This window comes from Scylla paramamosain, chromosome 21 (genome assembly GCF_035594125.1).
Source record: "Scylla paramamosain isolate STU-SP2022 chromosome 21, ASM3559412v1, whole genome shotgun sequence".
Taxonomy (NCBI): Eukaryota; Metazoa; Arthropoda; class Malacostraca; order Decapoda; family Portunidae; genus Scylla; species Scylla paramamosain.
Window position 1 is genome coordinate 14,703,267 of NC_087171.1, and position 23,042 is coordinate 14,726,308.

The 23,042-nt window shown below is 41.8% G+C and overlaps 1 protein-coding gene across 1 annotated transcript in view; it reads left to right on the top strand.

The window, feature by feature from the left end:
- LOC135111287 (uncharacterized) overlaps window positions 1-23,042 on the top strand; it is a 262,066-nt gene that overhangs the window by 169,125 nt on the left and 69,899 nt on the right. The window contains exon 9 of the mRNA XM_064024524.1: window positions 6,764-6,813. Within this exon, the coding sequence (XP_063880594.1) occupies window positions 6,764-6,813 (50 nt within the window). The remainder of the gene's footprint in view (window positions 1-6,763; window positions 6,814-23,042) is intronic.

A 23,042-nucleotide genomic window follows, 5' to 3' on the forward strand; every position in this document is an offset into this window, starting at 1 on the left:
CCTGTGTTTCCCCGCCGCACATCTATCACGCCTCGTCAGGACAGCATCTCTATTAGTTGGTGATGGTGATACTCGTCATTAATTCTGTGAACGACATGGCATAGATAGACGTAACGAGACCAGCGCGCGCGCGCGCACACACACACACACACACACACACACACACACACACACACACACACACACACACACACACACACACACACACACACACACACACACACACATTTTATTTATTCATAGATCTTTTTCAGTACGTATAGACGTGATATTGTACCTCTGTAAAGAAATTTCAGGCGGTGGATGGGGCGTGCGTGGGGGGTGGGGGGCGGACAACTCTGAATGGTGAGCAGACAGGAACGGGGCGAGGGCAGCGAGTCCAGTCCCGAGGGAGGGTTGGTGTTAGGGGAAGAGGCGCCACGACCACACACTAACGATATAATCAAGACGGAGCAGGACGCACGGACGCGCTCCACATTCCTGTACACACGCCGGCCGCTCCTCGCGTGCCTCCACGACTGTGTTCTAGTCCGCCGGTCAGCTTACATTGGACTACAAGCAAACTATACACCACTTCCAACACATTCCTGGGCTTTCGTTCATCTGTGTTTCCGTCCCTCAAATATCCATGTGCTCGCGAGTCATTTGTTGTGAAACATGCAATACTTTCACCGTAGAGTCATGCAGTTGGAAACGCGAGGGTGGAGTGTCGCGTCAGGTAGTGTTGGTGTGGCGTGGCTGTGTTCGAGTAGGCACCCCGCCGTCATCATCAACGCCACGCACGTCGGCGACTCTCACCCCCACGTGCTCTACCATTAATCACCGCCGCTGTCTACGTCGCCTGCACCCTCTGTGGAGCTGCACACGCCCGCCCAGGACAGAGGGACAAACGCCTGCATCGCGGCAAGACTAGTGGGCCCAGTGTGGCCATACACACCAGCCTTGCCTCCTGAGCGTCACGACGAAATGTTACGATTCTTTTTTGTGAGCGTCTCCACACCAGACAATGAGGCAGACAGACAAATAGACGGAGACAAAGAAAAGACAGACTGACAAACAGACACGAGACAAAGGAAAGACGAAGACAGAAAGGTAGATCGAAAGACAGAAAGACAAAGTTGCTTTTTCTGACCATTCTGTTCTCTTCCTGTTAAGCAGTGCTCCTCTAGACATCATGGTGTTTCCCTCTCATGTCAGATAACGTGAACTTGTGCAAAATTGCAGTACCTGAGAAAAATCAGTATTCTGCTTTGGCGATGTGCATCACCCACAGCAGCACACCGATTATTCTTATTTGAAAAAGAAGGTAAAGAAAGCCTGTGATGGAGGGGTTCATCAGGGCCATAAAGTCCATAAAGAGCCGCGCGCAAAGCCTTAATGCTTGGTGGGGCCATAACGGAGCGGCCTCCCTGCTCGGTGCCATCACACACTAAGTGGGGGCATCAGAGGGAGCGCCGCGCCCCGGGATGCATAGTAAGTAAGCGGGACTCGAGTGAGGGGGAACAAGCCATCAGTTTCCCCTCACCGGCGATCCATCACATTAGGTCGGCGGTGCGGCGCGCCGAGGGAAGCCTGAGTGAGGATTGCGCCGCGGAGGGCCTTGCGGGACCCACCACCAAGCGTCTTGCCTGTTTACGTCTCATTCCATCTCGCCTTCACCACTGAGAACAAAATCGCCGCACGCCACAGCGCACTTCCCTTGCGGCATTCCCTTGTCCTCTTACTCGCGCGAACGCCTTCATTCTGGCCGCCGCCTTCTCAGCATGATCACATCTCCGCCCCTCACCGCCGCCGCCTCCACACAGTGCCTTTATCTACCCGGTATCCCATCTCAGCGGATCACGTGCCCCATAAACCCGATCTCTATACCAACCACTTCCCAGCCTTGACGCCCGGCCCTCCCTTCCTCCCTGATCCACACGATAAGGATCACTCGCCGAGGTACTGAGCCTCGGAAATAGATATGCATCACCCTAAGGAAGATCTACGCGTGGGCTTAGCGTAGTCTCCTGCCGTGGAAGCAGAAACTTTTCCGCAAACTTAAGGATAATCCGAGAAAGTTTATCTCCCTCGATCCGCTGCGGTCTATATAATACCTTTGGTGTCATCGACTTCAGCACCTCGTGGGCGTCCGTGCCGTGATGCGGCGAGGCTCCTCTGTGAAGTGGTGGGCGGCCAGGGGAGTGCACCTGCAGCCCCCATTATGCGGCTCTGTGCACGCCATGCGGTTACCAAACACAGCCCGAGTATTCACTGAACTGGCGCAAGTTAGAGTCATTTTAGTAACTTGTGTTTGGCATTATGTGTGAAAATGTCGTAATGCAATTGGAGGGAAGTGCAAGTAAAAAAAATATACAAGTCGGTGTCCCAGATTACATTGTTCAGTATGTCAATGAATATCAAATTTGTTTACCTCCAGAAGAATAATACAACATATACATTGAACAAGAACTTACCTTCCACCTTGTACTTGGTTAGTGGTGGAGGACAGGCGAGTGAGGTGCGTCACGGCACCTCCCTCGGCAGGCAGTAATAAAAGTTTATCAGGAAGACTGGAAAAACAGCGTTCAGGGTTTTTGTGGTAATGATATGATGACCGCGGACGCAGGTTGAGTCACACGATTATTCTTTCTCCTTTTCATTTGTCGTAATATGTGGAGCATTGCCTTCATGCATGTCACAATCAAGCTGGTCTGTTTTACTTGCTCGTGACAATGTGCGTCAGTCGAGGACTGCCTCCCTCTTGCCTCCCGCCGCGTACATTCCACCCAGGCAAATGACAGACCCCGAGACGTCCAAGCAAGCAGGCGTCACACAACTTCCGTGGACAAGCTTGTGCCTGGCGTATTAATCACATCACACGACGCACACGTATAAATAGAAAAGAGTAAAATCCAAGGCAATTAACAGCACAATAATTCTACACGTGATTTATGTAAGCAGGAAAGCCTTTGTGCATAGTGAATGTTCATGAGAATGATGGTGGTATAAGTGGTAGCAGCACCACCACCACCACCACCACCAGTAGTAGTAGTAGTAGTAGTAGTAGTAGTAGTAGAAGTAGTAGTAGTAATTATAATGATAATAATAATAATAGTAATAATAACAATAAATAATAATAACAATAATAATAATGATAAATGTTTTTGTCTATTATTATTATTATTATTATTGATGTTGTTGTTGTTGTTGTTGTTGTTGTTATTGTTGTGATGATGATGGCCTTTGATCTGTGACTGATGATATCCCTTACCCTGAAACACAAGCTCAGTGCCACAGCCGGGCTTCCTCACTTCGTCTTGCCATAATAATAATAATAATAATAATAATAATAATAATAATGATAATAATAATAATAATAATAATAATAATGATAATACAGCAAACCTTCGATGAATCTGATGTTGCGGATATCAAGGAAATTAGATGCTTTCAGGATTCCGGATTTCTATGGATAAATATGATACACATCCGATTTGTAAACAGGGTGTGGGGGGAAATCATTCATTTTAAACAGCATAGGAAATGAACTTCAGCACTGTACTGTACAATTATGATGCTGGTATTTGAGATAATTATGCAAAAGTGATAATACTCAAAATATCATTATGTCAATGTTTTTTTTTTCCATGTGTGAAAAGAAAATGGCTTAGGAAAGGGACTAGTATTTACTAATTAATTTGGATATTTATTTATTTACTTACATATTGATTTATTTTCTTTAATCTTTCTGTATTTTCTTCCTTTTCAAGTTTCACTATCTATATACATTTCTTTTATCATTTTATTTATTTATTCATTTATTTATTTGTTTATCTATTTATTTACTTTATAATTTCCTTTAGTGTTTTCTCTTTTGTTTATTTCTGATATCTCATGTATTCGGACATTTCGAATTTGATGTGCCTCTTCACGTTTACTGACTTACTGAGTCTTTGTGCTTGCTTTGTCTTGGCGGCCCAGTCGTCGCTTGGCGGCGTCCTGTGACCTGAGGGCGAAATTTCCGACACAAACACGTGTAACTTTTTATTCATTAAAGTTACCATTACAATGCATACCTCACCTGACGTCTCAGTTATACCTGTCCGTGAGTGCTGAGTGGCGCCAGGATACGCGCGTTGATGTGTGCCTGTAATAAGCATCAGTCTCCGTGGTGCTGCCTGCCTGTGATAGGAACAGCCCACTAAACCTTGCCAGCCAGCCCAGCCATGCACTGCCAGACATCCACGAGGCAGCTTTATCTTCTCCTCTTCCTCGTCCCTCCTGACTTCCTGGCGTCTCATTAGTCGTCCTCTCATGTCGGTGTTGTGTCGCGTTTCACTCACTCCCCACCCCGCCATGTTCCGCTACTGCACCAACCTGGCCGCCGCGTCACCCCAAACGCCACGTAGGTATACATTCGCTTGGCCGTGTTGATTATGGCCGTATTCAAAAACGCTTTGCTCTCTCATCACGACTGTTTTTTTTATCCAAGGCCACGGAAATAATTAGCCGGGTTCTCAAGAGTGTAACTGCAGCTGAGTAGAGATCATTACGATTTCCTTATTTATTTTCTTATTTTTTCTTATTTTCAATTCACCGCTTAAAAACTGACTACTGTTTTTATTTTTTCTGCTACTATTTTTTCTATTATTGCAGTAGCGAATGAAGGCGCCACACACACACACACACACACACACACACACACACACACACACACACACACACACACACACACACACACACACACACACACACACACACACACACACACACACACACACACACACACACACACACACTGCCACATCCCATTAACATCACTCACTGATCGTGTTTCTCATCAGCGAGTTCCGCCCGTAACATTTTGCATAATCTTTTTTGAGATTATTCAGAGTAAAGAAATTAAGCTAATATGATAACACCATCAATGGAGAAACTATCAAAAACTAATCAGCCGACCGTCCGGAGATAAGAAAAATAATTAGGTAGTTGTAAAGTGTGGCTAGAATAAGTGCGGGACACATATGTATATTCAAACGATTATATATAATGCTGTGAATTACTTTCCCATTAACCAACTCTTTAAACACAAAAGAAATATACATACTTATTTTGGCATTTAAATAACTACTACACGCACACCATATTACCCTACAGTTATTCGTGTTAATCTCTACTTCCTCAACCCACGTATTAAACATGCTCTGCTGATGAAGTCACTCAGAACGCTAGAATTGGTATCTACCCCGTGGCGAACTCCCAGAAACTCCGAAATACTGCAGTCCCCGTCAACTGTACTGAGAGAAAACAAACGAAAACGCGGTAGACAAATACGTGTAGTGTCTCTCGTCGTTGGCGGGGGGAGCGACCTGATTCTGTTATTAAAGTTTGTGGTGGGATGGGAATTTTAACACGAGCTAAGCAAATTTTCACTACACTAAAGAGTTCGGTGATCATGTGGATGTTGGGAGGAAAGGCGGCGAAATGGAGAAAAAGGAGAAAAGCTAAATGAGAGAGGAAAAGGAAGATGGATATTTGAGAAAAGTAGAAGAGAAACTAAAAAAAAAGTTGAAGAAGAGACGTAAAGAAGGGAGAAACAAGATAGGTGAGAGAAGAGTTAATGGAGAAGAGAAGACTAGAAAGAAATGTAGGGAAATTAAAGGAGAAGGGATGGAAAGGAGACAAGAAGTGAGCAAGGTAGAGAAAAATAAAGGAGTTAAAGGAAAGGAGAATGAAGAAATAAAAAATAAAGAGGAAGAGATGTAAAAGAGGAAAATAGGAAGGAAACGCAAATATGTAAATAAGAAATAAGCTAATAGAGGCGGAAACAGAGTAAGAAGAAAACCAGAGAGAGAGAGAGAGAGAGAGAGAGAGAGAGAGAAATCGACAGTGACGGAAGAAAGGGTTGGGTGAGAGAGAGACAGTTAAAGTGAAGGAGGACGAAAAAGAAGGGTGAGAAAAAGAGACAGAAGGAAGACCAACTTGAGATGATCTTGCCACACACAATTACGTGAGCGTCTCTTATGTGACGACAAAGTTAAATCTACTAATTTGAGAGATCAGAGAAAACCAAGGCTCGCTTTTATATACTTTAATCTTTGACGCGGAGGTAATGTGGAAGATGGTGGCGAGGCAGGCTTCTCCTCCTCCTCCTCCTCCTCCTCCTCCTCCTCCTAGTTCTTTCTTCTCGTCCCTCTGCGTCCTCCTAGCTGAATACTTCCTTGTTCTCTTCTTATTGTTCCTTTCTTCCTCTCTTTCATGTGTTTATTTGTTTCCATCTTTTCTTTTCTTTTCCTTGTTGCTTTCGTACCGCTTCCTCCTCCTACTCCTCCCCCTCCTCCTCCTCCTCCTCCTCCTCCTCCTCCTCCTCCTCCTCCTTCTCCTCCTCCTATTGTTTCTTGTCTCTTATTGCTAAGTTAGTCTGTTTTTTTTTTTTTCATATATTTCTCCTCCATCTCCTCCTCCTCCTCTTCCCCCTATTACTCTTCCTCTTCTTCTTCCTTCTCCTAGTTTTCTCCTTCCATCCCTCTCTCCCTCCCCTTCCTTATTGCTCCCTTCTGTGCCTCCATCCATCTATCCTTCCTTCTCTCCTTCCTTCCTTCTTCCGTCCCACAAATGTGTACCTGGAACAGACAGACAGAGACAGGCAGACAGACAGAGAGAAAGACAGAGAAACTGACAGATAGAATCATCACTATTATCGTTGTATTTCTTATTTAACATGTTCAGATCCTTCATATACCCCGTTTTTCCATTAGCACTGCTTCCTCTTCCCCAACAGGTGTGACGCGCCCCTCCAAACACTCTGCTGCGGCTCGATGCGTGTGTGAGGTAATAATGTGTTATGATTGCTGTTGTCATTACGTTTATTTTTCCTTTATATTTTTTGCTTGAGTGTATGATGGTGTTCGCGTAAAATGTAACACCCATTGCTTTTTATTTTTGTGATGGAGTGGCACTGTACCGGTCGTTACTGGCAGTGTGTGAAAGGTTGTTTTGCTTCTTATACCGTCGAATCGCAGACTGTTAGTGAAAAATGCACGTAAATGACAAAGAGAAGAAAAATAAATTACTAAAAGAAAACATCAACTTTGCATTGTTTTTCCATTAGGAGAGAATTACAAAACACAACAAAGGCAAGGCAACAACAACAGTCATAACCGGAAGACGAATGTAATGCAGTTTTTGGCTTGGGAAAATAATAAAAAAAAAGAAACGGAGAATAGCGTCAAGAGAAGGTGGCGTTATAATGCAATAGTGTTTCCAAGTCGATGGCAATAATGCGGACGTTGCCATTGTGTTTTGCTGGGGGTGACTCAAGAAACACACACACACACACACACACACACACACACACACACACGTGATGGTTGTAACAAGTGCACAGGAAGTTTTGGCTGGGTGTAGAGTTGTTGTTGTTGCTGTTGTTACCGATCGTTGTTGTTACTGCTGATGTTTTTTTTGGTCGTACGGTGTGTTGTTGTTGTTGTTGTTGTTTGTTGTTGTTGTTGTTGTTGTTGTGGTTGTTGTGGTTGTTGTGGTTGTTATTTTTGTTGTTGTTGTTGTTGTTGTTGTTACCATTCTTATATTACTATTATTGTTATTTTTATCATTATTTTTATTATTATTATTATTATTATTATTATTATTATTATTATTATTATTATTATTATTATTAGATTATTATTATTACTATTATTACCGCAATCTCAGCGCCATAAGAAGGAGCCATTTTGAATTTCCTTTCTCTCTCTCTCTCTCTCTCTCTCTCTCTCTCTCTCTCTCTCTCTCTCTCTCTCTCTCTCTCTCTCTCTCTCTCTCTCTCTCTCTCTCTCTCTCTCTCTCTCCCTTCCTCAGGAAAACAAAAGCTAATATTCCCTTCAGCTACACCTCCCTTCAGTTCCCTCCCCCCCTTCCCTCCTTTCCTCCCTCCCTCCCTCCATCATCCCATTCCCTATCAGCCCCTCATATTCCCTCCTCTCTTCCTCTTCCTAGCATCTCCCTCCCGTCACTCATTCCCGAAGTCCCCCATCATTACCTACCCATTTTCTTTCTGTTCGTAAACCACATCCCTTGTAAAGAAAATGAAGGGAGGATTTAATGAATGAATTTATGAAGGATATACTATTTGTTTACTAATTAGTGTCTCACGTGTTTGTTTTTGTATATTGAAAGAGTTCGGCTTTTGTTTTGTCCCTATATTGGTTTGCTTTTCTATAAGTTGTTTATTGTTGTGTGTGTGTGCGTGTGTTTAAATTTTGTCAAGCGTGATTCCAGAGAGAGAGAGAGAGAGAGAGAGAGAGAGTTCACTTTTCCTCAACACACACCCGTTTCACTCTCTCATTATCTCCAACTGTACATTACTCTCACTTCCTCGTTCTTTCCCTCACCACTTCCCTTTTCCTCTTCCTCTTCCTCCTCCATCTCCTTTCCCTCCGTCCCATTTCTGCCTCTTATAACTTCTCCCTTCTCTCCCTCTCTCCTTTACCTCCATATCTCCTCCCTTCCCTCCCTCTCTCCTTTACCTCCCTATCTTTCCCCTTTCTCTCGCCCTCCATCCCTCCTCTGCTCGTCATATCTTTTCCTCTCTTCCCTCGCCCCCTCCTGTACCTCCCTATCTCTTCTCCCCTTCCTCCATTCCAAACCTCCGTCCTTCTGCCCATATCTACTCTCTCTCTCTCTCTCTCTCTCTCTCTCTCTCTCTCTCTCTCTCTCTGGCTCGCTTTAGAATCTCATAAGGAAAATTTTCAAGAATATTTGTTTATCTGTGACTAGGATCTTAATTTTACTACATAACATCCACTAGAGTCTATTTGAGGGAGGTTTCAAGACACTTATCCTCTAATTTTGGATGACACTTGACCTTTTGTTTAGGACCAGTACATCTTTTTGTTGCCCTTGGCCAGTACCCATCCTGCATGAAGAAAAGAGCTGAGTGTAGAGGTCGGAATGTTTGAGACTGAGGCCTACTGCTTCTCTTTCTCGTCTCCCTTTCCTCCATTCCCTCCCCCGCCCCACCACCACCACCTACTCTCTTCCTCCCGCACGCTTTCTTCTCGTTTACTCATTAACTTCTCATAATTTTTTTCTCCCCCTTCATCTAAATAGTTCCAAGGGCGCCTTCGTCCCCCTCTTCCCGTAGAATAATTTATATATGAGCGTAATCTCTCTCTCTCTCTCTCTCTCTCTCTCTCTCTCTCTCTCTCTCTCTCTCTCTCTCTCTCTCTCTCTCTCTCTCTCTCTCTGTGACAAAGGAAACACTAAATTTAGAAAAGGTGGTCGTATATTCTTATCATGTAGCGTAACCCAAACTAACGTAACACAACATAACGTAACATATTCCAAAATTGAACGGCAATATCCCAAAGAAAAGATTGAAAAAAATAAAAGGTCGTATACTGTTATCATGTAACGTTTCCCTAGTTTCTTTTCTTCCCTCGTGCTCATTCCTTTCCCTTCCCTTCGCCGTGGACAAAACGCTAATCTCCCCACCTTCGGCAGATAATTAGGAACCATTTTCTTCCCAAAGTCTTACAGTTCCCTCCAGTTTAATTACTTTCTGGCCCGGCTTGAGGCAGCGGTCCAGTAGAGGAGCACAGCGCGGCCTTGCCTTGCCTTGCCTTGCCTTGCCTTGCCTTCTCCCTCCCAGCAGACGCGAGGCAGGTACACACTTCCCTAGGTGAGGACATACAGTAGCTCTCCAAGACTCTACTTAGTGTCTTTATTCTCTGTTTCCCTCTCATATCTTAACCCTTTGATCGCTATTTGGTATATCTTTTCAATATTCAAACTGGATATAAACTGAAAAATATGTTCCTTTTAATTCCCTTCTTTCTTGTAGATGCTTATAAAGATTTCATGCATTGCTCCTGATGCTGTAAATTGTTTGGTATCGCAGTGGGAGTTAAAATAGACACTCTTCAGTCTTGCTTCTCCTTAAAGTGTTTTTGTTCTGCTCCCACTTCACTTAGCACCCACTCTTCAATTCTGTTTTTTTTTTTTTTTTTTGCCTCATTTTCCTCTATCCCGGCTTATCCCATAAAACACCCAATCTTCATTTTTTGTCTCGTCAGGCTCTTTTTATTTTCCGCTCCCATTTAGCCCCTGGAGCAGCCAGTCTTCAGTTTAGTTTCTCCTCAAGGCATCTTCACTCTATTGTCAGTTGGTTCGACTACATGAAAATGAAAGTAAAGATGCAAGAATCATAAAGCCATATTCTTATACTTTTCTCCACTCTGCGAGCCAGCGCTAAGGAGCATGTGTGTTAGGGACTCAGCGAGAGGGGAATAATATACTAAAGTCGAGTATTCAACACACATACTAAATAGCGTTAGTGGAGGAAAGTATAATGATATGGTTTTATGATTTTAATTTCACTTAACCTAGAGCACACACAACTCTCACTCCTGTAGGCGCCAATGTGGCCTCATTGTTACTGCACCTAAACTTTCAATAAGTTAACTCGATCAGTCAGTATCTTCTTTCTCCTCAAGGCATGGAAGAAAACATTACGACATGTATTCGTGACGTCTACATAGAAACACACACACACACACACACACACACACACACACACACACAGTTAATCATCCCACGGCTTTGAAAACTCCCCTAACATCCACACGGATGAAAAGAATGTAATGCCTTCGGTGCGTGGAGTGGGAGAGACAAAGTAAAAAGATATATGGATAAATGTCGGGTACATGTGAAGCCTGAGGGACAGCCAGGCACCTCGGCACATGTACACTGGCGGCGGTGAGGGACAGCTCGGGGCGGGGCGGGGCTGGGAAGCTGGGTGGTGGTGGTGGTGGTGAAGATTGAGAAAAAAAATAATGATTACAAAAAAGTGGCTTGATAGATTTCATGTTATTTTTATAATCGGATTTATTGTAATCAACAATAAGTTTTTTTTTTTTTTTTTTTTTTTTTACTATACGATGACAAAGTTATCCCTAGAAATAAATAAGATTAGAAATATAATTACATATGCTTCACTGGTGTATTTGTGCTCATAAATCCATGTACAGCAAAGAGCAACATTGCTGGGAGAGGTGATGTAAGTAATACAGCTGCCGTAAATACCTGCTTGGGAACTTGTAGTACATTTCTTTTCAATTACCAGCAAAACACAGCCCAGTGCAAGACATGAGAAGGTTGCACAACAGTCATGTCACGACAATGTCCTTTTAACCCTTTCACTGCTAGACTAAATTTTTCCATTCAGTACCTATAACTTTTTGGACACTTTATGTGCCAAGCTCTCGGCATACGTGGCAGCTCAGCCATGAGGATATAAGCAGCGTCATACAAGAATAGTTCCTCCCTCACTGGTGCAATGTGCTTACTCACCCTCATTCGACCTTGCTATCTGACCTTTCCTCCAATCAATGTGATATTAGTTTATTTATAGTCCTGAACTCTCTCTCTCTCTCTCTCTCTCTCTCTCTCTCTCTCTCTCTCTCTCTCTCTCTCTCTCTCTCTCTCTCTCTCTCTCTCTCTCTCTCTCTCTCTCTCTCTCTCTCTCTCAGTCCATTAAACAGTCTCTAGGTCAGTGTTTTTTCCCAGATTCCCAGCATTCACTTTTCTCTTTACCGAGAAAGTGTTTTACTTATTCGGATTTCATTCGTTTTAGGGATCATGGAGAGGTGAAGCTATTAACATCTACACACACACACACACACACACACACACACACAGATGGTTTGAAAAAAATACTAAAATACAAATGCAGCAAATAAAAAAAAAATAAAAAAATAGATGAAAAGAAAAACATAACAAAAGTATCACAAAACTCGATACATTTAAATCTGACAAATACTTGGAATCTTCGTAGGGCTGCTGAGCGAAAGGCAGAAACAGAAAAACAAACATAAACCTTTCCATTATAAAAAAAGAGAAAAGAAGAAAATAGCCGCAGGTAACCAGGTGAACGTACACAAATTCACCAGTGCGTTTTTTATAAGCCGAAAATAGAAGACTGAAACCGTGCTACCTCATACGAAGAGGAGGAGGGACGAGGGGCGGAGGGGCGAAGGACTTAAAGGTGAGCACAGGGAAGAGAAATGTGAAGGGGAAGACCCACAAAAGACGAAAAGAAAAAAAAAAAGTGACAGAGTTAAAAGCAAGAACTAAAGGGAGGAGGTAAAGAACAGCAAATGTTTAGGAAAGATCTTTGAAAAACTGAATGTTTGTGAAATGTAGATTGATGAAGGAAGAAAAGACGGAAGGGAAAGAGATGACGGAGATTTATAAGCAAGAACTGAGGGAAGGAGGTAAAGAATAACAAAGGAAAGAAAGATAGTTGAAAAAAAAGTTTGAATGTGATAAATTGATGGAAGAGAGAAGCAGTCCATACAGTGAAAGACGTAAGGAAAAGATGACAGTGAAAAGCAACAGAACAGGGAAGGACATAGAGAATTTCAGAAGTTTATGAAACAGTTGAAAAATGGAACATTTGTAATATGTAGATTGATGCAAGAAGAAAGTAATCCACACAAGAATAAAAACAAAAGGAAAAGGATGAGTTAAAAGCAAAAATTAAGTAAAAGAGATAATGAATAACAAATAGCTAGAAAAGATAACTGAAGAAAGGAACGTTTGTGAAATGTAACTATATATTTATGAAGAGAAATACGAGTCCATTCAGGAGGAAACTAAACGAAAAGATGAAAGAGAATCATAAAATCAAGCGCTGAGGAAGGAGATACCAACGAATGTATAGGAATAAAAAAAATCGTAAAAGGAATGTTTGTGAGATATAGATTGATTTAGGGAGAAGAAAAACCCATCCGAGAAAAGGGAAAAGGGGAAAAATAATTAAATGCAAGAAATAAGAGAATGCGTTAGAGAAAAAAAAAATAACTATGAAAGATAACTGAAGAATGGAATGTTTATGAAATGTGGTTAGATGAAGGAAATGAAAAGTACTAATAATTGTTTCAGAAAACGGAGAAAAATGAGAAGAGTAAGAAAAGAAAGGTAAAAAACGACAGACAAATATATTGGAACGAAATATGAAAGAAAATTTATGTGTTTTGGAAATATAAATCAAATCGACGAAGAAAAAATAGAAAATAGAGTAAAAGGCAAAACGAAATTGGAAAAAAAGAGAAACAAGGAAAAGGAAAGAGGAAAAGAAAAAAGAAAAAAATATATATATATATAATAAATAAAGGACGAGAAAGGAGGGCAACAAATAATAATGGAAGATAATTGGAAATGACAGAATGATAACTGGAAAGGACAAGAATCGAGGAAAGCAGATTACGAACAACAGCAATTAGGTATATAGGCACGAAAAAAAAAATAAAAAAATATATATATATATATATATATATATATATATATATATATATATATATATATATATATATATATATATATATATATAAACGAAAAAAAATATATAACGCATTTTGAAGCCAGAAGAAAGAAGACGAAAATAGGTGACAAATATAATACAATAAAAAAAATAAAACTGATCGTGATGAATGGGAGGAGGAGGAGGAGGAAGAAAGGACACAAAAATAAGTAATCATAGCAGCTGTCGACCGTTTCAAGAAGATGCATTTTACGGCACTATCTTCTTTTCTTTTTATTCTAGACGCCAAAACAAAGGAAATATTTGTCGAGAGGTAAAGAAAATGAAGGCGTCAGAAATTAGGTAACGAATCGATTGATGAAATTAATAGCAAAGGATACAGAAAGAAGAAAAAGAGAGAGAGAGAGAGAGAGAGAGAGAGGAGAGAGAGAGAGAGAGAGAGGAGAGAGAGAGGCATATGTGGAGATTAAGGGAAGAAAGAGAGAGAAAAAGAGAGAAAAAAAAAAAACGGAGGAGGGGAAGAGATGGGGATGGGGAGGAGGAGGAGGAGGAGGAGCAGCACCCTTCAGATTAATGGTAATCAAATGGCTGTTTCCTCAACAAATTATAGAGGAGTCTTTATTCGCACGTTGAGGGGAGTTACGGAGGGGATCCTTTCCGCCCCTCCCGCACACACCGCCTGCCTGTCTGTCTGTGTTAACTTGGCTTGTCTCTCTCTCTCTCTCTCTCTCTCATCTCTCTCTCTCTCCTCTCTCTCTCTCTCTCTCTCTCTCTCTCTCTCTCTCTCTCTCTCTCCTCTCTCTCTCTCTCTCTCTCTTCCTCTCTCTCTCTCTCTCTATTCATCTCCATACATCCCATCGAATCGTTTTCTCCCCTTTCTCTTTTACTTCCTTTACATCTCCTTCCCCTCTTTATTCTTCCTTCTCTCCCATCCGCTCCTCTATATCTCCATACATCCCACGTGCTCCTTCCTACACTGCCCTTTACTTCCACTACTGCTATTCCTTCTGCGCCAGCCAGCCAGCCTTCCTTCTGCTCCCCTCACTGTCTCCCCTGCAAGTTCAACACGGAAGACGCTCCATCCGTGCATACGATGAAGAGACACATTTAGTCTTTCCCTGTGTTCTCTGTCTGTCCACCGCTCCCCTCTAGCGGAACGTTCTGAGAGGCTGCGCTGAGGTATAAGCGAGAATTTGCAGGTTTTGTGTACTCATGTTACAGAGGCGATGGCAGTAATACTTTACGAGAGCCAGAAATCTTTAATACAAGGGAACTGCTTGGTTTTTTAGAGCTCTTTTGAACGTTCCGAGAGATCGAGCGGAGGTACAACCGGGAATTTGGAGATTTTGTGTATTCGTGTAGCGGAGACGATGATTGTTGCAACCTTCACTATATACAGTAAAATCCCTCACATCCAGCATTCGAGTATCCGGCAGCTTCAAGTATCCGGCACATTTTTTCCCCGAGCCTTAAAATCAATAAAAAATCAATGTGTACTCACAAAATCGATTAAAATTCCCGTGCGAGGCATACTTTGTCCCCTCGCCACCAGAGCGCACTGCTTCGCGCCACCCGCGGCCCACTGCACTGTGTTTACTCAGTGACTCAGTCCTGCGTGTACACTGTTTATCGCCTGACGCCTTCATCATGCCTAAAGTTGTAGAAAAGAGGAAGCGTACAGTAGTATTGTGTGTTGGTGAATGTGAGGTGGCAGCGCGGGTGACGACGCGCGGCACGGCGATCAGCTGATCTTTGTTATGGTAAGATACGTGAGTGTAGGGTGGTGATTGTTGACATAATTTCACTTCTATTCAAGTATCCGGCAACTTCTGGTATCCGGGCATGTCGGCGGTCCCGTTGATGCCGGATAAGAGGGATTTTACTGTACAAGAGAACGGCTTCGCTTTTGGCTTGTTTGGCTTACCAATCTCCACGAAATTATACGTCTGAGTGGACTTACTGTGTTGTTATATGTATTCCCGAGACGAAAGGAAGGACTAGCTTTTATCGTCGGCTTCAGGAAATTTTATTGGACAGAAAAGAATCTGCTGTGGTTCTATTATTTTCCGCTTCCTCGTGAAATATATTTGCCTACCGAAATCCGAGAAAAGAGAGAAAAAAATCTGGAGGCAATAAAAATATGGTGAAATTATTTGGGTCTTGAAGAGGGGAAAGTTTAAAAAGAAATATAGGGAGACCCATACATTAAAGTGATGAATGAAGCCTGCCACTGAAGGTAGTAGTAGTAGTACGAGAAGGAAACATGTTTAGAAATATGAAAAGTCTTATGGAAACCTTGGGACACTTAGAGCAAACATAGATGCGCATCACTTACATCTGCTAGAAAAAAAAATATCATAATTGAAGGATAAATATTGTTGAGATCAAAGAGGAAAGGAAACAGCAACTCATTACATATATAAAGGAACGAAAATGAATAAGCAATGTATGATGAATATGACAAATGGATAATGAAGGAGGAGCAAGATAAATGATAATGAGATGATAAAGATGACACAGTGAATACAACATACATACACGAAGGAAAGAAAAGAGGCGAAGGGGAACTGAGAAGAGGAAGGAAGGGATGAAGGAAGGGAAGGCATTAATGAAACACTCCACTATTCCCGAAAAAAAAAAAAGGAAAAAAAGTTACGTATAGGAATCAATGTAAACTTTATGACGCGTAGAGCAAACACTGATGCACGCCCACCACTACATCCACAAACACCACCGTTCGAACCACTGCCTCCCGCGTGCCTATGAGGACCTGCACATAAGAAATTAACGAGCCATACGTCCCGGGAAAGACGAATCACCCGCCACATGTAGGGAGAAAGTGACTGTTTCTACGGGGGAGGGGAAACGAAGGTAGACGCTACAGCTTTCCCTATTTGCATATAGACGCAAGTTATAATAGAAGCAGCGGAGAATGTCTCGCCTTGCATCTGTGCCCCGAGCCACCTGACGCCGCTGCCTGAAGCCATCTGTCAGGACGCCGGCCAGGTGGTGGTGGGGCTGCCTCGCCTGTGAAGGAACGCAGGGATAGCGACGCCGTGTTTTGGCTGGGAGGGGAGGCGTGTAGGATGCTCTGAAAACTCACTGGTGTATAAAAAGTAAAGACGATATTGAAAGTATAAGTAAATATGATGGGCGGTCAGTTTTGGGGCCATAAAATGTGTGCGAGTAATAAATCATGAGGGAGAGAGAGAGAGAGAGAGAGAGAGAGAGAGAGAGAGAGAGAGAGAGAGAGAGAGAGGGGGGAGGAGGGGGGAGAAGCGGCGGTGAGGGTGACAGGCGGGAATGAATGCTTCTAAAAGGCAATTATTGAGGGGATGAGGCCATGGGTGGAGGCAGACACATGCATACAACTGCTTCGGCGCTACGGACATCCATAAAATATAATAATGATAATAATGGAAATGAACAAAAACCGAAATAATGATAATTGTGAAAAAAAAAAAATAAAAGACCATGAATGAAAGGATCCCTGATAACTTATTGGCTCTCGAAGATAAAATGTATAAGAAAAACGATTAATAATGTTGAATCCTATGTTTATGAATAAGAGACTTGTTCGTTGAAATTGTATAGACTGTAAAACTACACTTATTTTCTGTATAATTTGTCTCACTTTGGCATTTATTTATATACAAAGTCCAGTCACCCTGTCGTTGAGAGAATATTATTACCACCAGAGAGAGAGAGAGAGAGAGAGAGAGAGAGAGAGAGAGAGAGAGAGAGAGAGAGAGAGAGAGAGAAACAAAAAAAAAATTAATTCTTTCATCATCAACGTGGAATGTAGTGAGGTAAAGCAACACGGTTTTAATATTATGCAAACTCCGCCACTCATATGCACGGAACTTTACAAACTAATTAGGACTGAATTAATTGGTAGGGAAACACTGACAGTAAACAGCCACGGGGGAAAAAAGCAAATATTCAAAGGGACAGCTAATAACGAGACACGAAATGAGAGGAATGTTGAGACCGTTGCCTGTAAGAAAGAAAGAAAGAAAACGGATACTAGATTACGTTTTCTCCTCAGCGCATCAGTATTTTAAAATCTCGATAACTTCTTTTTCAGTGTATAAAACTAAAATCAAAGGGAAGGATCGTAATAGCGCCGTGATCTGCTGGTCTTACTAATTTATTAAAGTTTGTACAAGTGGTACAAGCAGAGTTTGCAGCAAGAGTGCTCTGGGATGTTTAGCCAAGTCCCCGTTCAAGTTGCTGTCCCCGTTAAAATTGTAGAAACTAGTGCGTACAGGCATCGTGGAATTCAGAGTTGTGGCCTCGGAGTTTAGAAGCATGAGAGAGAGAGAGAGAGAGAGAGAGAGAGAGAGAGAGAGAGAGAGAGAGAGAGAGAGAGAGAGAGAGAGAGAGAGAGAGAGAGAGAGAGAGAGATTCTTACAGTAAATTTTCTGAATAAATCCAATAAACTACTTCTTCCCTATCCTGACGTCCATACTTACAACAACCAAAAAGAAAAAAAAGAAAAAGTACCGATTCCTATATTTACATCCCATCTCACTGGCCTCACAAAACAAAAAAATAAAAGAAAAACCAAAACACCACCACAAGAAAACTTCCAAATCATCGTTCACTCAATGGAAAAGAAAGACGCCGAAGAGGGATGCTACAGGAGGGCCGGCCAGCGCAATGATTAAGGGCCGAGGAGGGAAACCAGTACTTGAAGGGAGGCTGACAAAGTACTGCCGCAACACGATCATACGGTGCAGACCCGTGACAAATGGCCGAGACAAGCAGGAGGAGAGTGTGTTTAGAGAGAGAGAGAGAGAGAGAGAGAGAGAGAGAGAGAGAGAGAGAGAGAGAGAGAGAGAGAGAGAGAGAGAGAGAGGCACAGAAGAGAGTATAGGAGGACGGAGAGGAATTAAGTGAGGAGGAAGTAGAGCAAGAGGGGAGGCGGAAGAGAGAGAGAGAGAGAGAGAGAGAGAGAGAGAGAGAGAGAGAGAGAGAGAGAGAGAGAGAGAGAGAGAGAGAGAGAGAGAGAGAATTGAAGACCAGACTCCAGCCAAGCAGAGGGTGAGAGGAGGATGGACTCTCACCACCTGATCCTCAAGTCGGATTTTCCACGTCACCGATTTTGATGGATCACAAGCCCTGCCCTTTGATGACCCTCGCAGCTGGACGGGGCGGGGGATGGGCAGTGGAGCAGCACAGACAGGGGAGGGCTGATGCGTATTGCTCTAAGGAGGAGGCAAGTGAGCAAGTGCTAGTGACGGATTACAACGTGTTTCAGAATAAGGAGTAGATTCTGAAACGCTTCTACGCCTCACCTCCACCGCACTGAAAAGGCTCTACTTGAAGTTACAAGGGTTTTTAAGGGTGCTTGTATGTTACTAGTGATAGATTAGTAAGATTTATACATTGTTAACAGGAGAAACACTCTTGAAAACACGGCTAATCATCTCTGTGGCCTTTAATCGTGGCGAGAGAGCAAAGGGTTTCCGGATAAGGATCGAAGGTACACGGGAAAACAGGGATTGCCAGATCATTAACTACAATAATAACACTTGATATTTTTAGTTACTATTGTTTGCCATCGTATCAGAATTCATATGTGTGTATCTCTTTTTCTTATTTGCCTGTCTCTCTTTCTTCTCTCTCTCGGTCTCTCTCTCTCTCTCTCTCTCTCTCTCTCTCTCTCTCTCTCTCTCTCTCTCTCTCTCTCTCTCTCTCTCTCTCTCTCTCTCTCTCTCTCTCTCTCTCTCTCTCACACACACACACACACACACACACACACACACACACACACATACACACATACACACACACACACACACACATACACACACACACACACACACACACACACCTCCGTCATAAAGGGACAAAGGCGTTGTTTAGAAAAGTGAGGAATGTGCCTCTAACTTTCCTGAGCTTGTTGTGTTGCCTGAGCTTCCCGCACATTCAGATTTTTATCACACAATTTCTCTCTTATTTCTCTTTTCTAGTTATCCTTTCCTTCCTTAATGTTTTATTTTAACGCTGTATGTTGATGTGTGCCATGTTTTCTTTTTTTTTCTTATGTAATTATGCTTTGAACTTTGCTTAGTTTTTTTTTTTTTTTTTTTCGTTAAGTAAAGTTGAAGATTACGTATTCAATACAAACCGAAAGAGGTCTCTCCCATATGGTTTTGGTTACCTGTCTACGGGACACGTGAGGACGATGAAAGAAACTTTTAAATCATTGCTAGTGCAGCTTCCCCGAGGCCCCACGCACCGCACAGCCACGCTCAATCCTCCCAGAATCCTTCGAAAGCAGAAAATATCTTGCTCATCCCTCGTGCCTGCGAGGCTTGTGGTCGTAATATTAAATCTTTTGTGACTCGGCATCAGTGCCAGCGGTGCCTCTCCCGCCACCGAAGCTTCCCTCCGGCCCTGATTGCCAGGATGAGACAGGAACTCCAGCAACCGAGTAAACTCCTGGCAGAGAGATGAACGACTCGACCCACCGCCTTGGGTCGTGATGGGGCAACTTGAGCATTATAACGCTAATCCTTTAAGTACATGCCACGAATTTCACTCGCAGTATTGCATAAATTTAAAGAATTGTTGATTTACATAAGTTTAAATATGCATCCCAGTCATACATACTAACTACAAAATAAGTGAATGAAACTTTTGGATACGCTTCTGTTCTCACCTCTCAGAAAATGTCTACCACACGACGGAGTGCAATCTTGTGCACACAAACTTGACGGAAAGTTTTTTTTTTTCATCACTGAGCAGCAGCCAGCCGCCGCCACCGCTGCGTGTGGTGCTGGTGGCTCCCCGCGAGTCACTCGGACAGCACCGCAAATACGTCACGATTGGAAACGAATTACTCGTAAGCCCACATACCCTTGCAGCTTAAAAGATTGATTACCGCATCCTTGGTATCGCATTGGCCCTGCCTCTCCTCCCCTGCCCTGCTGCACCAGCCTCTCTTTGGGCCGGGAGGAATTACCCTCTGTTGGGGGACGCGTCGGGGGAAATGACTTTGGTAATCAGCTTAACCCACTCCTCCTCCACCAAGATCGAGGCCAGAGTTGGTAGGGAAGTAATTGCTGCCTGCCAAAGGAAGATTTTCATCGCTATGCGTGGCCCGCGTGAGGCGCGAGGCGGCCGCTGCTCCACGCCCGCACATCAGTGATGTGCTTACGCGGATTTGGATTCATCGCCCACACGAGGCTTTATTTTCCAGGCGACTTCCCCTTTGTACACACACACACACACACACACACACACACACACACACACACACACACACACACACACACACACACACACACACACACACACATCTAGAAGTATATCTCGTATAATCATTTAAGAATGAAACCATGTCTCGGAGACACTGACGCTGGGATGACTGTGACACCTTGGCACTTTTACATTTCTGCGAGACGATTGTTATGCATTTTGCCAGTAGGCAGATATTTTAAAAGACGGCTTAGAATGTGTCATTGATGGAGAAGATGAAAGTATCAGAAGAAAGGACTCTGGACCGCGGCTTCAGCACAGCACAATATGTATATTATCATTTTAGGAACATTTAGCCTATATATATATATATATATATATATATATATATATATATATATATATATATATATATATATATATATATATATATATATATATATATATATAATCATAATTTCATGAAGGGGATCTTAGTTCCTTGTGATGTCACGTAACATAAAAATAATTAAAACAAATGTATCTTAGTTAAAGATTTAAAGTGGTTCAGTTAAGGAGATCGTCTCGTGCAATATACTCTATAAATTTCAGATTAATTTGGCTTCCAACCGTAATTTTGGCATAAAGACACTAAGTATAGCACGCTCATGAGAGAGAGAGAGAGAGAGAGAGAGAGAGAGAGAGAGAGAGAGAGAGAGAGAGACAGGGGGGTATATACTCAAAACACCACTATCGCCACCACGTTCCTAAGCAGCAGTAGTGGTGGCGTCTGGAACACCGCCGCCGCCGCCGCCGCCTCCACCACACCCGCAGCTCTCCATCACTCTGATGTGAAAGTTAGTTGCCCTTTCCTTCCGTTTCCCTGGCCCCCTTCCCTTTCATTCTCATTCCCTTAACCTCCGCTGCATTAAATCACCTCACTCCCATTCCACGTAAAAAAAAAAAAAAGGGAAAGGAAGAGGAAAAAAAGATACAAAGGTTTACAGGGAAGGAGGTCCACTGAAGACTTGGAGCTCATATCATTTTCTTTATATCCAGCAAAATATATTGTAACACGGAAACCTTATCTAAACCCATGCGTCTTTTCCTCCCCTCCTTGCCTCCTCCTCCTCCTCCTCCTCCTCCTCCTCCTCCTCCTCCTCCTCCTCCTCCTCCTCCTCCTCCTCCTCCTTCTCCTCCTCCTCCTCGTGCCTGCTTGTTGGTGCTGCGAGAGTAACAGTGTGTTTCATTTGTCGTAAAGAAAGGAAGATTAACAGAAATATTTGGATGATATATCGTTTGTGTGACAACTGAGTGTATTTCAAAGTTTTAGTGACCGTGACGTTCACTGACCTAAACAAGAGCCAATTTACATATGTAAAATATTCCTTTGACTTCTTAGAGAGTGGTGTGTTAACATATTTCACTTACTTTTCATGTTTTATACATCTGTAATCTTAGATGAAAATTTTAATTACAAATTTTTTTGAATTTTTGTTAAAAATTGAATAAATTTCTATTATTTTTTCTGGTAATTGAAATATGTCCCTTAATCAAAGAATAACCATTGAACTATTGTACATATGTAAAATATTCCTTTGACTTCTTAGGAGTGATGCGCAGCAATATTTAAAAAAAAAATTATACAAAAAAAAAAACACTTTTGTGACTGATATATAGATTTTATGCTAATATTCTTCTCTCACTTTTCATGATTTATACATTTGTAATCTTAGAGGAAAATTTTTAATTGCAAAAAAATTTTAACCAGACTCCTAAGAATTCAAAAGAACTCAGTCTTACATGTGTATAATGGTCCTTTTAAAGTAAAGAACATATCCCAATTATCAGATATTTTTTTTATTGTTTTTTTTTTACTTTTCTTAATACAGGACTGAACCTGTAGAAAAAAAAATTGGAAAAATTTTGTGATATTTGTTTTCTTTTTTTTTTTTTTTTGTACATCTAAGGTTACAGATTATTCGATCATAAAAAGTGGAAGAAGAATATTGATATAAAAGTACCTATTAATCAAAAAAGTGTGTGTTTTTAGTGACTTTTTACTTTTTTTGTGTGAAATATGATTAAAGAACATATCACAATTATCAGGTAAAATTTTTCAATTAATTTTTTTCACTTTTTTTTTTAACAAGTTCGGACCTGGAAAAACAATAAAAAAAATTAAATGATGAAAAATAGAAGAAGAATATTGATTAAAAAGTATATATCAATTGAAAAGGTGTGTTTTTAAGTGTCTTCATTTTTGTTTCAGGTAAATGTGAATATTATTTGTACCGCACTCCCAAGAACGCAAAGAACTATTTTACATATGCATAATGGTTCCTTTTTTTAAGTAAAGAACACATCTTAATTATCAGATAAACATTTTTAAACTGAATTTTTTTCCCAAAACAAATTGTGATATTTTTTTTTTTTCATTTAAGGATACAGATGATTCAGTCATGAAAAGCAGAAGAAGAATATTGATATAAAAAAGAAGTATAAATCAATCGAAAAAGTGCGTTTTCTTAAGTGTCTCAATTTATTTATT